The sequence below is a fragment of the Ovis canadensis genome, chromosome 6 (assembly GCF_042477335.2).
Source record: "Ovis canadensis isolate MfBH-ARS-UI-01 breed Bighorn chromosome 6, ARS-UI_OviCan_v2, whole genome shotgun sequence".
NCBI lineage: Eukaryota > Metazoa > Chordata > Mammalia > Artiodactyla > Bovidae > Ovis > Ovis canadensis.
In genome coordinates, this window is record NC_091250.1 from 37,782,482 (window position 1) to 37,799,972 (window position 17,491).

Genomic DNA, 17,491 nt, shown 5'->3' on the forward strand with positions numbered 1-17,491 from the left:
AATGAACGAGGTGGACTTTGCACACAACCGGCTCAGTTTAGGGTTGTAAATTGAACCCTAGTGAAATGCAGAAATGCTGGGCTGGAAGAAGCACAAGCTGGAATCAAGATTGCTGAGAGAAATATCAATAACCTCAGATATGCAGATTACACCACCCTTATGGCAGAAAGTGAAGAGGAACTAAAAAGCCTCTTGATGAAAGTGAAAGAGGAGAGTGAAAAAGTTGGCTTAAAGCTCAACATTCAGAAAACTAAGATCATGTCTTCTGGTCCCATCACTTCATGGGAAATAGATGGGGAAACAGTGGAAACAGTGTCAGACTTTATTTTGGGGGGCTCCAAAATCACTGCAGATGGTGATTGCAGCCATGAAATTAAAAGCCACTTACTCCTTGGAAGGAAAGTTATGACCAACCTAGATAGCATATTGAAAACCAGAGACATTACTTTGCCAACAAAGATCTGTCTAGTCAAGGCTATGTTTTTTCCAGTAGTCATGTATGGATGTGAGAGTTGGACTGTGAAGAAAGCTGAGTGCTGAAGAATTGATGCTTTTGAACTGTGGTGTTGGAGAAGACTCTTGAGAGTCCTTGGACTGGAAGGAGATCCAACTAGTCCATTCTAAAGGAGATCAGTCCTGAATATTCTTTGGAAAGACTGATGCTGAAGCTGAAGCTCCAATATTTTTGTCACCTGATGCAAAGAACTGACTCATTGGAAAAGACCCTGATGCTGGGAAAGATAGAAGGAAGGAGGAGAAGGGGATGAGATGATGAGATGGTTGGATGGCATCAGTGATTCAATGGACATGAGTTTGAGCAACCTCTAGGAGACTCTTGAGAGTCCCTTGGACTGGAAGGAGATCCAAACAGTCCATTCTAAAGGAGATCAGTCCTGGGTATTCTTTGGAAGGACTGATGCTAAAGGTGAAACTCCAATACTTTGGCCACCTCATGTGAAGAGTTGACTCATTGGAGAAGACTCGGATGCTGGGAGGGATTAGGGGCAGGAGGAGAAGGGGACGACTGAGGACGAGATGGCTGGATGGCATCACCGACTCTATGGATATGAGTCTGAGTGAACTCCGGGAGTTGGTGATGGACAGGGAGGCCTGGTGTGTCGCAAAGAGTTGGACACGACTGAGCAACTGACCTGACCTGAACTGAACTGAAATGCAGCAGAGCTGCCCCTCTCTTCCACCCCAGCTGGGTTAGGTGACTGACACAGTGAATGCTGCCCCAGCCCAGGGCGGGAGATGAGTTTTCTGATGGCAACACAGTTGCTGATGCTTTGCTGCGGACATTAAGCCTAACATCAAGAAAGATACAGAAGTAAGCTAAAAGGAAAATTGGAGAAATTGATTTAGTAATGAGGGAACTTTTTAAATCTACTTCTTTAGTGTCTAGAAGGAATCTTTGGATTGGCCCTGGTGGCTCCGCTGGTAAAGAATCTGCCTGCAATGCAGGAGACCTGGGTTCGATCCCTGGGTCTGGAAGATCCCCTGGAGTAGGAAATGGTATCCCACTCCAGTACTCTTGCCTGGAGAATCCCATGGACAGAGGAGCCTGGTGGGCTATAGTCCATGGTGTCACAAAGAGTCGGACACAACTGAGCAACTAACATACACATGGAATGTTGAACTAGCAAATTTTTAAAATATACACATTTTTAAAACTTCCTCCTTTTATTATTTTCTTTTTGGCCAAACTACACGGCATGCAGGATCTTAGTTCCCTTTCAGTTCAGTTCAGTCGCTCAGTTGTGTCCAACTCTTTGCGACCCCACGAATCGCAGCACGCCTTTTACCAGGGATCAAACCTGCATCCCCAGCAGTGGATATGCAGTCTTAACTGCTGGACCACCAGGGAATTCCCAGGATTGCTTTTTTGTGTGTGTGTGTGCCTGTTTGGAGTTCATGAGAATCTGAACTGGAGTGTATTTCTTGAAGACTGATCCTTAACACAGGGTCGGAGGAAAAGCTGAGGCTACGGTAAAAGAGGAAGCCTAGGTCAGATGGATAAGACTGTCGCGCGTGTCGGCAACACATCTGTGCACCGAAGGTCTGGCAGACACTGGGAAGGGTGTCACTGCAGGGTACAGTGGGAGCCAAAACTCAGACTTGTTAAGAGTTAACTTTTAAAATATCAAATGCTACCTTCCAAATTAGTGAGTTTGCCTATGAGGTAAAGCAACTTAGCAATAATCCATGTGAGCCAGTGACACTCGTGTGTAAAAAATCCCAAGAGATACTAGTGACTGGGATGAGAAATCAGAAGGCGTCACCTGTTCACGTGACCCTAACGGGCCTGACCCGGGGTTTTGGAATCAGGTGTCGGAAGACCTTAGGCAGGCCTGCGCTCTGCCCCTGAGTCGCCACGGGACCTGGGAGATGACACTCTCTCAGCATCTGTTTCTTCTATTTAAAATGAGGGTGACAGATCCCACAGTCCTTTCCAGCCGTAATTATGTTCCTTAACTATGATGCACATGTGCCGGCTTAGAACTTTCCAGGGGAAGCCAGAGTTTGGAGTCTCGGCAGATTTGTAAGGTCAGGTGGTCAAAACAGGAATAATACTGGGAATTTTTGTTCATAAATTGTTATTGTTGTTGTTCAGTCGTGTCTGACTCTTTGCGACCCCATGAACTCCAGGGTTCCTGAATAAGCATACAGAAAACCATTCCAAGACTAAAAGAGCACTGAAAAAGCAGAGAACAAATTAAAGATACTGTGAAAGGAGGTCAGTGCAGAATCCAAGGCCCGCCCATCAGAAGAGAAGATCCATTACAGCAAGGATCTGGGAGTGTCTTGGCTATTTGGGGGGTCTTCCTCCTTTGCTGAATCTTAGACGAGTCCCTCACACATTGAGGGGCTGAGCAGACATTTGCTGGATGAAGAAATGAATCTCGGTTGTCGGTCCGGGTAGAGGTCAGGCATGGAATCACTGAAGACAAGCCAAGGTCTGCCAAATTTAGGAGCTGAGCTCTGGTCAGGGAGGGCAGAAGAGCTCATGGTAGGGCCAACTAGACAGAGCTAGAGGGACTCTTTAGAGATCTTCGTAGCACCTGCCTGAGTCTCTGAGAAGTCGATGCTTGACAGCACAACCGTGTCCAGGTACTTCATTTTATTGTCACACCTGGCAGAGAGGAGCGTTCACAGCAAGACCGCAGGTGCTGAGCTGGTGGTGAGAAGGCAGCATGGGAGGAAGGCAAGGACTGTAGGTTCTAGAATCAGCCGGCAGACCTGGGCTAAATGCATAGTCCAAGGATTAGAGGGCAGCAGTAACATGTCCCAGGTGACTGTATTCCAAAATACTGCCTGGGGAGTTTATTGCATTTCAGAAGATCGGAGACTGAACTTATTCAATAGTCCATCTTTATAAATTAAACTCTGTGTGTGTCTGTGTGTGTGTGTGCTCAATCATGTTATCATGTCTGCGTCTTTGTGACCCCATGGACTGTAGCCCACCAGGCTCCTCTGTCCGTGGAATTCTCCAGGCAGGAATACTGGAGTGGGTTGCCATTCCATTTTCCCGGGGATCTTCCTGACCCAGAGATTGAACCCACGTCTCTTGTGTCTGTCTCCTGCACTGGCAGGTGGATTCTTTACCACTGAGCCACCCAGGAAGCCCCAACTGGGCTACCTATATTCCATGGGCCTCCTGTGTGGCTCAGTGTAAAGAATTCACCTGTCAGTGCAATAGACAAAGGAGACGCAGGTTCGATCCCTGAGTTGGGAAGATCCCCTAGAAAAGGGACTGGGCACACACTCAAGTATTCTTGCCTGGAGAATTCCACGGAGAGAGGAGCCTGGTGGGCTACAGTCCATGGCATCACAAAGACGCAGACATAATTAAGTGACTGAGCAGGCACAGCACATGTATTCCACGTATATTAAAAATGGATTGTACGTTTCAATTATACCTTGATGAAACTGGGAAAATTAATTAAAGCAGGTTATGTTATTTGCTAAAATGGATAAAAAAAATAATTTTAAGGCTTAGTTTTCAGCACTGTTCAGTTCAGTTCAGTTCAGTTGCTCAGTCATGTCCGACTCTCTGTGACCCTATGAATCGCAGCACGCCAGGCCTCCCTGTCCATCACCAACTCCCAGAGTTCACTCAGACTCATGTCCATCGAGTCAGTGATGCCATCCAGCCATCTCATCCTCGGTCGTCCCCTTCTCCTCCTGCCCCCAATCCCTCCCAGCATCAGTCTTTTCCAATGAGTCAACTCTTCTCATGAGGTGGCCAAAGTACTGGAGTTTCAGCTTTAGCATCATTCCTTCCAAAGGAATTCCAGGGCTGATCTCCTTCAGAATGGACTGGTTGGATCTCCTTGCAGTCCAAGGGATTCTCAAGAGTCTTCTCCAGCACCACAGTTCAAAAGCATCAATTCTTCGGTGCTCAGCTTTCTTCACAGTCCAACTCTCACATCCATACATGACTACTGGAAAAACCGTAGCCTTGATTAGACGGACCTTTGTTGGCAAAGTAATGTCTCTGCTTTTGAATATGCCGTCTAGGTTGGTCATAACTTTTCTTCCAAGGAGTAAGCGTCTTTTAATTTCATGGCTGCAGTCACCATCTGCAGTGATTTTGGAGCCCCCAAAAATAAAGTCTGACACTGTTTCCACTGTTTCCCCATTATACTTTGCTAATTATCCTGGTCTTTTATTACGAGGACTCCTCTTTATAGACACACAAGTTTTGTTGAATATTTTCTTTTTCTGCAAACCTGACCTCGTTGGGTCACCTCAGCCTCTCCTCGTATCCCTGTAGTCCATCCAGCATAAGACCTTATGGCTATTTTAGACTTGGTGCTCTGAAGTGCAGTTAGTAGCTCAGCACCAAAACAGAAAGTAAAACTGCCAGAAGGAAACAGAAAATCTTGGCAAACTCATTTCTGGGTCATTGAACCATTGCCTTCTCCATTCCTCACCTCTCTGGAAGCTGCTGGAGAGACTTGCCCCAGCGGAAGTGATTCCTTTGTTAGAGCCCTTCCACTGCCTACGGAGACTACTCCCCCGTAGAAACTCTTTGTGTACTTGCCTTTCATAACAGAGCATGTCCCGGTTTTCCTCCCTGTGTCCTCCATCTCCCCCAGCACTTTTTCTGACTCTTCACCATCTCCTCCTTGTTGCACACAGCCATCCCCACACCCTCTGATTTCAATGTTAGTGCCCATATTACCACCAAAATCTTGACTTTCTGTCCACTGATGTGGAATAAATAAGTACGGAGACAGAGCTTGGAGAAAGTAGGAAAATGGCTTTAATCCCCAGTGGGTCAAGAGGAGAACACAGCAGGCCACTACCTCAAGAACTGTGCCCCCCGCATGCGGAATCTGAGGGGATCACATAGATTGGGCTCACAGTTTGGGGTGTGTGATAAGGAGCAAAGTAGTGAGAGTGTTGCATTCTTTTTCTGGTTTCAAAACAGTCAGAGCTGGCATCAGGTAGCCCATAACTGGGCCTGGCAGTCCAGTAATCAGGTCCATTTCTCTGTGGTTTATCGTACTGTGGCCCTCTTTTGAAATGCAAAAAGCTGCAAGGGGTAGTCTCCAAAAGAAGGGGGAAGGTAAGCACCTGGTCCACGATGTAATTTACATAGAGTTAAGGGGCAGAAGGTGCAGGTTGTAATTTACATAGTGTCTGGTTAGTTTTGTAAGGTACAGGCTAGTAACTGTTGTGGTTAAGCTGAGAGTGATTAACTCTTTCAGGCCCGTTTACGTTTCTTCTCCAGTCTGGTCACTGTTTCTTTTCCTTTCCTTGTTCTCAGCAGAGGAAAATCTTCATTGCTGTTTTTGCTGCAACACCCATTAGACAGGCATTCTCTCCACTCTCACTTCTTCCCCCTCAAACATTCATGGGTGGGTACCCATGTGAATCTGCCTGCAGTGCAGGAGACCCGGGGTCGATCCCTGAGTCGGGCCTGGAGAAGGAAATGGCAACCCACTCCAGAATTCTTGCCTGGAAAATCCCATGGACAGAGGAGCCTGTTCCAGCTGTACTCATCCCTTCCTCCCACTTCTGTGACAGTCTTTTTGTTTACTGTCCTCAAAATACCCTTTTCTTTTCTTTTTCTAACTAATATTCTAGCTTTCAAAACATCAGCCATCCTCTGTGTGCCCCTCAACCTAGGCTGCCTCCTTCTCTGCACATCCCACTCCTTCTCTGTGTTGGACTCTGCAGACATGGAGATGACGTGCGATGGTACAGGTGGATTTTTGAGTTTAGAATGAAGGAGCTACTGCTGAGATAACATTCCTGCTGCAGGTTGTATTGGCTACTTGGATCAGACTGGTAGTTCTACAGGCAGGCCGGGACTGAGTTGTCTGTCTTAGAATCGCTGGTCGTGACTCTGTACCTGACCACAGTAGGTAGTCCACAAGAATGTGATAAATGGTAAGAGTTTTCCATCAGGAACACACAGTAACATTAACATTCATCAGCCTTTCATTTAGCTCAGGGTTCCTTCGTAGTCTTGCTGATGCTCTTGTGCCCCAGGAAGGCAGTAACCCCTTAAGTAAAGTTCCTGACGATGTGTACACAGGCCGTCAGTTGCCGGGAGTGACTGGGTGAGACCGTTAAGGCTGCTTCCCGATGCTTAATGTTAACAGTTAATAAGGTATCTCTGCAAACTATAAGTAAACGTACATCTTTTAGTCTGGGCTTCCTTCGTAGCTCAGTTGGTAAAGAATCTGCCTGCAGTGTGGGAGACCTGGGTTCAATCCCTGGGTCGGGAAGATCCCCTGGAGAAGGAAATGGCAACCCACTCCAGTGTTCTTGCCTGGAGAATCCCATGGACAGAGGAGACTGGAGGGCTACAGTCCATGGGGTCACAAGAGTCGGACTCAACTTAGTGACTGAACCACCACCACCACATCTTTTAGTTTGGTTCTTATTTTTGGCTATGCTGGCTCTTTGTTGCTGCGTGGGCATTTCTCTAGTTTCCGAGAGCGGGGGCCACTCTGGTCACTGCACACAGGCTTCTTGCTGAAGGGGCTTCTCTTTTGCAGGACACGGTAGGCTCTAGCTCACGTGGGCTTCAGGAGTTGCAGCTCCTGGGCTCCGGAGCACAGGCTCAGAAGGTGCTGTGCGTGGGTTTAGTAGCTCCACTGCACGCGGCATCTTCCCAGAGCAGAGATCGAATCCACTTCTCTTCCTTGGCAGGTGGATACTTTACCACTGAGCCACCAGGAAGGCACCAAATGTACATCTTTTAAAGAGGTAGAATTTTTAACCTACAGAATAGCATGTTTTGGGGGGGTTTTTTGTCTTTGTTTTGTTTTGGCAGATGCTGGCTCAGAAATCTGGCAACATTATCAACATGTCCTCTGTGGCTTCCAGCATCAAAGGTAGGCGTGTCTTCCTCTGGGAACCATGCCCCACAGACTGGCACATCTTCAGGAGTTTAAGGGTTTGGGGAACAAGCATAGCAGAGATCATGTAACCCACACATGAGTTCAAAACTGCTTTTTTTTTTACTGGAATTAAGCACCAAGCCTTTTGCCTTAAATGTGAACCAATCATGGAACTAAAGTTTGCTTGCTTTGCCCTCCCTTTTTTCCCTCTAAATGGATATAGAAATGAAGATCAAAATGGGGGAAGGAAACATTTATCCATTTAATTAATCAAAAAAGATGTACTGAACATCCACTAGATGCCCCTGACCCCAGAGAATCCACAGCCCCAAAGGGGGAGAGAGGTGGGGAAGCACACGGCTTCTGCAGCGTTGATAGGATTACAACATAGCTCTGCGCAGAGTGCCCTCATGATACCAGAGATGGACCTCTGCCTGTGGATTGGGCAGAGCTGCACAAAGACGTGTGGTCCAGCCCTGAGCGAGAGGTCAAGCTGCATCCACGTCTGTGATGCAGACATGGAGATGATGCATGATGTACAGGTGGATTTTCGAGTTTAGGATGAAGGAGCTACTGCTGAGATAACATTCCTTCTTTCAAGGATACACAGTAAGCCCTCCTGGGAGAGGAATACAAAGAAATAGGTTTGTTTGAATTGTGTTTTGTTTCACTTTGATTTATCCTAGTTTGTTTTTGTTTTTTTTTTTTTTTTTGGAATCCACCTAAGGGTTCTACCAACTGATGATGAAAAGCTAAGGCTACAGCTCTCACTTAAATGTAGCATGTCAACACAGAAGTCTCACCTGAATTGTGCCAACAATGATACTATGTCCCCAGATTCAGAAACTAGCCCTATGAATGGAGAACAGCTGATATCAGTTTTTTGAAAGGGTGGAGTGTGAGGAAGCAGTGGAGAGTGTGCTTGTTATTTCTTCCTCCCCTCCTTCTCAGGCGTGATATGCCCTGCCGGCTCAGTGGTAAAGAGTCTGCCTGCAGTGCAGGAGACCCAGTTTCCATCCCTGGATCGGGAAGGTCCCCTGGAGAAGGGAATGGCAGCCCAGTCCAGTATTCTTGCCTGGAGAATCCCGTGGACAGAGGAGCCTGGCAGGCTACGGTCCACGGGGTCGCAGAGAGTCGGACACGCCTGAGTGACTGACACGTGCTTTCCTTCTCAGGCGTTGTGAACAGGTGCGTGTACAGCACAACCAAGGCGGCGGTGATCGGCCTCACCAAGTCCGTGGCTGCAGACTTCATCCAGCAGGGTATCCGCTGCAACTGTGTGTGTCCAGGTGAGCTGGGCACTGTGGGACTGTGAACTTGACCTCTCTGACCTCCTGGCTGCCACTGAAAGGCGCCTGTGTAGGCTAGTTTACCACAGGTTGTGTTGTCACTGGGCAAAGCTCAAAAGAAAAGGAGGCTGGGCTAATAGAGACACAGATGCAGGGAACAGACATACGGACGCCAGGGGGAAGAAAGCAGAGTGGGCCAAACTGGGAGACTGGGATTGCCATATATCTACTACTGTGTACAAACAGAACCTAGCATACAGCTCAGGGAACTCAACTCATTGCTCTGTGGTGACCTGATGGGAAGCAAATCCAAAAAAGAGGGGAGAAATGTATGCGTATAGCTGTTCACTTCTCAGTACAGCAGAAACAGACACAGCAGTGTAAAGCAACTATACTCCAGAATAAAAGTATTTATAGAAAGGAGGATGGGGCAAAGACGTCATTGGAAAAAGAAAAGAAAAGGATTTTCTAGGCTGTGTGCATGTTAAGTTGCTTCAGTCATGTCCGACTCTTTGGGACCGTAAGGACTGTAAGCCTGCCAGGCTCCTCAGCCCATGGGATTTTCCGGGCAAGAGCATTGGAGTAGGTTGCCATTTCCTCCTCCAGGGGATCTTTCCAGCCCAGGAATTGAAACCCCGTCTCTTACATCTCCTGCAATTGGCAGGCAGGTTCTTTACCACTACGCCAGCTGGGAAGCCCTGTTCTAGTCTAGGGAAGAGGGGATGGCATGAAGATTGCCTCTTCTTCCTCTGGGAGGATAGAGGGCCCACGAGGCCAATACCAGAAAATTCCAGACTGGTTGATTAAGATTCTATTTCTGGTAAAGACTGAAACTGCAGTTAGGTTAGGCATTAAATACAGGTTTGGTATCATGGGCTTTAGCATAAATGATGCCATTTTGATTTAACAAATGCAAAATATTTAAATGCTACTTGTGTGGATGGGGGCCATTCTAAACCCTGTGATTAAGAGCTATAACTAGCCTCGGCTTGGTGTTTTGGAAGCAGGCCAGGATGATCTTGTCAGAGAAAAGGTGAAAAGTAGACTGTACTCCCAGCACAGCAGGAAGGAAAAGGAGCCTTCGGACACAGGATGCCACTGAAGCAAGTCAGTCACCTGGGGTGGCCCATAAACAAAAAGGAGGGATTAACACCTTCCTTTGGCTTCCCTGGTGGCTCAGAGGTTAAAGTGTCTGCCTCCAATGCAGGAGACCCGGGTTCGATCCCTGGGTCGGGAAGATCCCCTGGAGAAGGAAATGGCAACCCACTCCAGTATTCCTGCCTGGAGAATCCCATGGACTGAGGAGCCTGGTGGGCTGCAGTCCACAGGGTCACAAAGAGTCGGACACGACTGAGTGACTTTACTTACGCTATACAGAGAGGGTCAGCAAACCGTGGTCTACAGGCCAGATCTGACTCACTACCTGTTTTGTAAACACAGTTTTATTGGAACACATCCCACCCAGTTTGCTTCTGTACTGGTTACGTCTGCTCTCATGCTGAAGTCAAAGCTGAGAAGTTATAAGAGACCAAATGGTTCTCGAAGCTAAAAATACTTTCTGTCTCACTGTTGACTAAAAAGTATGCTGGCCCCTCATGTAAAGGAGAGGAAAAAAGGAGAAATTCTTATTAGTAGAAAGGACATTGATGTTTATACTATACAGCAGTCTATTAAGCACCCAATTGCAGTGTGCCTAAAAAAACAATGTGTATATCTTAATTCAAAAACATTTTATTGCTAAAAAATGCTAACCATCATCTGAGTGTTCAGTGAGTCATTATCCTTTTGCAACAGTAACAGCATAGATCACTGATCACAGATGGCAGGTGGTTCCCTCCCACAGAAGAGGGAGGCAACATATGTATACCTATGGCTGATTCATGTTGGTGTTTGGTAGAAACAAACACAGTTCCGTAAAGCAGTTATCTTTCAATTAAAAAATTGATTAATTTAAAGAAACGAATACAGTAATAATGACAACGTTTCAAATATTGCAAGAATTACCAAATGTGACACAGAGACATGAAGTGAGCAAATGTTATTGGAAATGCTGGAATGCTGCCAGTAGACTGCTCAGAGAAGCATTGCAAAGACCTTCAATTTGTAAGAAAGGCAGTACTTGTGAAGTGCAGTCAAGCAAAGTGCAGTAAAATGAGGTCGGCCGGTTCAGGGTGCTGAAGAGGAATTACCAACTTCCTCTCTGAAACCGAATTCAGTATTGCATGTCCAGAATCAAAGTTTCTCTTGGTAGTTCACAACTGCTGTTGGGAGGTGGGGAGGAGAAACATTTCACAGTTATCCGTTGGACCTTTGCAAACCCGAGGGGCATGCCAGAATTCGGGGAAGGAGTTGATGGGGAACACTGTGTATGGTTTGGAAAGCAACAGGGGATTCTGATCTCATCCTTCATGGTCTCCCCTTGGCTGAAAACCACTGACTTATTAGATAAAAGGGGTGAAGCTACCAAGTAACCTTCGAGCTGCAGAATTTCCATGATTGAAGTGTTCTGTTTAATTTTTCTTGGACCAGAAAGGTAAACTCAAGTAACACTAGCCAAGAGAAGGATCAGCACTCCCCCAGCAGTCCAGTGGCTAAGACACTGCATGCCCATTGCAGGGGGCCCAGGTTTGATCCCTGGTCAGGGAACTAGATCCCACATGTCTCAACTGAAGATGCTATGTGCCACAACTAAAACAAATAAATAAACAAATGTTGTTTTAAGAAAAGAAAGAGGAGGATCTGACAGGAGAGACACAGTTTTGCTCATACACACTGGTGATATTGTTGGCTATTCTTGGTGCCATTTACCCAGCGGAATAAAATGTCTAATGATTTGGAAAATGTGGTTGTTTTAAAGCTGGACTTTTTGGAAGACTGGAAAATATATCCTCACACTGTCTGGGACAGGGAACTAGCTTTGACTCACTGAGCCAGTCACAGAAGAAAATGTGACAAGGAATGAGAGTCTGGGGTGTTACTGACGGACAACACTTCAACACCAGACTGGTGTGGATGGTGGCAGGGATTCAGTCTGTGTAGGGATTCAGTGGAGTCAGGTGGCTGGAATCGAGTGAGAGGACTAGGCTTGCCGCTCAACCTTCACGTGTGAGTTGCTCAGTCGTGTCCAGCTCTTCGACCCCATGGACCGTAGCCCACCAGGCTTCTCTGTCCATGGAATTCTCCAGGCAAGAAATACTGGAGTAGGTTGCCATTTCCTTCTCCAGGGGGCCTTTCTGACCCAGGGATCGAGCCCCGGTCTCCCGCATTGTAAGCAGATTCTTTACCGTCTGAACCACAAAGGAAACCCTTGGTCATTAATACCGGTCACATGTAAGATATGGTGTGCATCTGCCCCAGTGGGCAGCGAGAATTTTGAGGAGGTTGTCTTGAGCACACCGTTGGTAGAATTGTGGACTCCAAGGAGGCTGTTGATGAGGGAAGTGAGGAAAATATCATCAGAAATTGGATACAAAGAGATTTGTGTTATGTGGTGCAAGAAATTTCATCAACACTATTGCCTGCAGTAACTGTGAAGTGTGGAAAATGTTCTTGATGAGCCAGACAATGTAGCCGAGGCAGCAGCCATCTGGCCTGCAGAAGGTTCCGCCCGCTCACAGTAAAATGTGAGAGCAGAGAGGCAAGCTAAGGACAGGGCTGTTAAACAGCAAGAAGCCTCTCCAGAGAAATGGCAAACGATAATAAAATTGAGATTCTGGTTCTGAAGGAGGGAGATAAACTGAGAGATTGGGACTGACATCACACAGTACTCTATATAATATAGATAACTAATGGATCCGCTGTATAGCACAGGGAACTCTACTCAATAGTCTGTAATGGCCTGTAAGGGAAAGGAATCTAAAAGAGAGTGGATGTATGTACATGTATAACAGACTCACTTCGCTATACACCTGAAACTAACACAACATTGTAAATCAATCATACCCCCATAAAAATGTCCAAAAGAAAGAAATTGTTTCCGAGCAAATGTCCAATCCATGACACGCCCAGGAGCATGGTCTAAGGATGGAGCTGAGGCTGTGACTGTGAGGTCATTTTTTTATGACCTTAGAAGGATCATATGGTCTTCCTGGAGTACTGTCAGCAGAAGAAAGGCCCTGTAAAGAGAATTTGCAGATCACAGAAGTTAACAGAAATGCCTGGGAACTTGTTCTACAGAATGTGAACTAACTGGGATTTAAAAAAAAATTTTTTTTAATTCATTTATTTATGGCTGTGCTGGATCTTCATTGCTGCTCACAATTTAAACATTTATAGTCATTTTTATTTTTCTTGTTTTAATTAAAATAACTTAACATTATATTTTTTGAATAAGAAATATGAAACAATGGTTAAAATAGGAATTTGAAACCAATGAGAATTTCAAGATAATGAGGAAAATGTAGAGCCACTTAAGTTAGCCATAAAGTATCATGTGAATGTGATGAGACCAAAGTACTTCCTGGGAATGCTGGGTGCTTCACCAAGAGTCCCTGCCTAGTATGACAAAGAAGAATAGCTTGTGTTTTTGAAAATCATAGAAACGTTATTAAAGAAGTTATAAGACTGTTAAATAAAAGAGCAGGCAGGTAGAGGGGAAATTGTCACTCCAAGTCATGAGGAAAAATTTCACTGATCATTGAATGATACAGAAAGCAAGTTTAAAGTTTAATTGCCAATTTCTTTTTCAGTCTAAGTAAGTAACCAAGCTGAATGCCTTCCTTTTATTTAGGAACAGTTGATACCCCATCTCTGCAAGAAAGAATACAAGCCAGACCAAATCCTGAAGAGGTATAGCTACTGTTTTAAATGTTTAAATCCTGTGGCTTAAAAAAATGCCGCTTCCTTACCTAGAGTAGACAAATCCATAGAGACAGAAAGGTTGAAGGGTGGTTGCTAGGGGGTGGGAGAAAGTGGGTCAGAAGTTGTTTTATAGGTATAGAGTTTCAGTTTTGCAAGATAAAAAGAATTCTAGAGATTTGTGCCACAATAATGTGAATGTACTTAACACTGCTGAACTGTAAACTACAATTGGTTATGATGCTAAATTGTATATTATGTGCATTTTACCACATTTTAAAAAAACATAAAAACGCCCTCTTCTTTAGTACTAACTTTCTGATCCGTCACAGTGTCTATAGGTTTTAATATAAAACGTAGTTTGAGTAGCTTGGGAGTTACCATAGTCCTGTTTGGTCTACTGTTAGTGATGTTAGCAATAATGATACTGTCCCGTATGTTGCATCATGCGTGCTTAATCAAGTCGGCGGTTCCTTTGTAGATTCCTCTTGCCTTTGACCTCCTAAAGGTGTTGCAGGTGCATTCACAGTTCAGCTCACATCGCTGATGTCCGATATGGTTTCTGCTTACAGGCACTGAGCGATTTCCTAAAGAGACAGAAAACAGGAAGATTCGCAACTGCAGAAGAAGTAGCCCTGCTCTGCGTGTACTTGGCCTCTGATGAAGTAAGCACTGTTCTTCCAGGGGGGTTCATTATCCTCAATCACGTTTGGCCACAATTTGCTGATCAAAATAATGTAATTTAGGACGTGATCACATGCAGGTGCTAAGACGTTGCATTTACAAAGTAGGGATAGGTGCTGACTTAATTTGCTTGGTAATTAAGGTCACTTTGACCTCAGCCACCAACTCATCCTCGTTCAGCTTTACACGTTGCTAAATCTGATAGCAAATGAAGTGGTGAATGATTGAAAAAAAAATTAAAATTGCTCAATTTAATTAAAATTAAATTGCTCAATTTTATCATTCTTTTCAAAAATTACCAACTTGGGAAACAATATAATGATTAAGCAATGATTTAATGTAAATCAAACCAGTGAACCTCCAAAACTGTGAGAGCTTCAGGTAAAATGGGGAAAGGGTAAATCAGATTTGTGTCCAGGAGGCAAAGAATTAGCATCTGGTGCTTTCAGTTTTATCAGTGATTTGTTTAGAAGAATCCCCCTACATCCTCCTTTTTTCCCCTATGAATTCTTACTTGTTTATATTCATGTATGGAAATTCATAGTTCTGTCTCTTTCCACTTTGCATGTATTTAGCAACCAGTTTCTTCCTTACTGGCTGCTGTATATTTTGTGTGTGTGTATGTGTGTGTGTTACTTGCTCTTTCCGACCCCATGAACTGTAGCCTCTGTCCATGAGATTCTCCAGGCAAGAATACTGGAGTGGATAGCCATGCCCTTCTCCAGAGGATCTTCTAAACCCAGGGATTAAACCCGGGTCTCCTGCATTGTAGGCAGATGCTTTAGCATTTGAGCCACCAATGACATACAGTTGTGAAAACAGAAACTGTTTTGTTAGAAATATTTCTTATAAGGTATAGAGCACAAAAATATCCCCTGTGTTTTATGCCTTTGAGTAATAACCAACCAGGAAACTAAAAAAAGAAAAGCAGGGGTAGGTGGGAGTAAGGAGGTGTGTTACTGATCAGTCAGCATCTCCTGAATGAAACTTGTACACATCCGGTAGTTGGTGAATGTGGCAAATGCAGAGGTTGAAATGTTTCAGTGACAGAGCAGTAACTACTTCTCAGAACTATTTGTAGCAGTTTTTCATAGCTGAGAAAACTGCTGGACAGATCGTAATGGAACCAGTATATTGACTTTTTTGATCTCTCTGAATCCATGTCTTCAGAAAAGCTCATTTGATCTGGGGGTACTGCTGATAAGCTAAATTGCCCTGATTTAGCCAGAGCTTAGGTTAGCAAATATTTGGGGACACTCTGGCTTGGAATACACAACAAAAGCACCTTTGCCGTTTAAAAAGTTCCTGAAGGGTCCATATGTGATCAGACAGCCTGCCTTTTAAAAAAAACTTAGAGAAACTGGGGGTTGTTTCTTGGTAGAGTGACTACTAACCCACTCATTTAAATACTTTATATGCTTAGTTTTCATATATTGTACTTTACAACACTCTGTACTCCTGTTATGATGTCATTTCCTTCCTACCTCTTCCATTATTTTAGGTTTCAGATGTATTCAAAACTAAGAGCACAGATTTGAGTCTTGATTTATCCATTATCCAAAGGTTTAAGTTAAAATATTTCCGAATCTCTACCACAAGAATCACTTCAGCTTTAATTCTTTGGAAAAATAAAAATTCTGTGGGAAAAAAAACCAGAAACTTTTAAAATCCCTTAGTTTTGTACAGATTTAGATGTCTGAAACTAGCATAAATTGTTTTCTTGGTTAACAGATTATAGTAATTATTACTCATATAAATTTAAAAAATATATTTAGTGCTAGTCAGTTCCTGGAATTAGCCAGGTATATTGATTAACTAAATGTGCATCTTTTTAAACAAAGTTCTGTTTGGTGATTGACATGACCACTTTATGACTGACATACTTGATGATGTTCAAAAGTTTATTAGTGGCATAAAACTCAGCTAGTTTAGAATACTTCTGAGTTTCAAAATGAAAATGCACTATTTTAGCCTATGCTTTATCCTAATTCAGGGAGTGGCTCTGTATCACAGAATTTTAATTTTCTGATTCTGATACCAAACACTCTTAGAATGTGACATGCATTCAGACACCAGCAAGAGTCCAGTTAGCCCCAGATCATGAGAACACGCAGCAGTTTTAAATCATCTGGAATTTAATTCAGATTCTAACTTCTCTTTGTTAAGTGAGATTTCCTAGTACTATGAGAATAAACTGTTTAGCTGTCTCAGTCGGGAAAACTGAAGAAACACAACCTGGCTAACTGTTTGGTCTCCTGTGTTTACCACTGCAGTCTGCCTACGTCACGGGTAATCCTGTCATCATTGATGGAGGCTGGAGTTTGTGATTTCAGTCAGGGTCTCCTTGCTGGGAAGGCGGGCCCTTCCTGACCACAGTGAACCTGCTTATGAAGAAAACTCACCCAACCTCTCTTTCCAATTAACGGCAAATTAATGAAAACAAGACCTTTGATGATGTTCACAAGTATCTGAGTCTTTAAATACATTAATCTCTTTCTAGTCTGTTCTGAAATCATTGTAGGTTGGTGAGATAATGAACTCAAAAAAAAATATTTTAAGAATAAGTCTCAATTTGTAAGCATGTGAAAATTAAAATGTGAATATGAAGAAAAATAGTTGGTGTTTTTTTTAAATGGTATTCATTTCTATTTTATTTCTATTTTCCATCATTCAGATATTTTTGTACAGTTCTGCATTGATCTCTATGTGGGTACTCATTTTAAAATTTTACACCATTATAAATGAACACCAAAGGTATAAAGGAATTTGGCCTCAGTAGCCAACACTTAAAGGGTTTTAGGTTCAGGACTACATATTGTTGATCTGTTATGTAAAAGAAAAATAATTATAGATATTTATACTTAATGGGTGCCATCACTTTTCTTACTACTTTTTTTAGTCTAACTAAAAAATCTTTATTAAAAAAAGTAATATTTGACATGGGCATAATAAACATATAGTTAACTAACTTACCATATTTCCAGTTTGAAGGATATTTTTTAGATTAAGTATAGATTTCCTCACCAAATTCTGACATAGCAGATAAGAGAACATGAAACTTAGAAACAGTTTCTCGATGAATAAATAGAAATGAATTATATAACAAGAAACAAATAAAACTAAAGAAAATTAACATTTCAATATAAATCCATAGAAAATAATTCCATAACATACTACTAGAGAGAAGTTTTTTCTTGTTCTTTTAGTTTTAGAGTTTTATGTTCGTGCTTTATTTGTTGTTAGCTCAGAAGACCAAATGATATGTGTGATGCACCTACAGATCTCAGTAAACGAGCAGTGATTCTTAATCTTTCTCCTTATAACTGTAATATTAACAAGGAAAATTTTGAAACGGACAAT

General features: G+C 43.5%; 1 protein-coding gene across 3 annotated transcripts in view; it reads left to right on the plus strand.

The window, feature by feature from the left end:
- The window catches only part of BDH2 (3-hydroxybutyrate dehydrogenase 2), a 28,072-nt gene extending 11,328 nt beyond the window's left edge, over positions 1 to 16,744 (plus strand). For all 3 annotated transcript variants that reach the window (XM_069593592.1, XM_069593593.1, XM_069593594.1), the window contains 5 exons: positions 7,295 to 7,355; positions 8,537 to 8,650; positions 13,380 to 13,438; positions 14,020 to 14,112; positions 16,405 to 16,744. In XM_069593592.1, the coding sequence (XP_069449693.1) occupies positions 7,295 to 7,355; positions 8,537 to 8,650; positions 13,380 to 13,438; positions 14,020 to 14,112; positions 16,405 to 16,458 (381 nt within the window). In that variant the 3' untranslated portion in view covers positions 16,459 to 16,744. The remainder of the gene's footprint in view (positions 1 to 7,294; positions 7,356 to 8,536; positions 8,651 to 13,379; positions 13,439 to 14,019; positions 14,113 to 16,404) is intronic.
- The last annotated feature ends 747 nt before the right edge of the window (positions 16,745 to 17,491 follow it).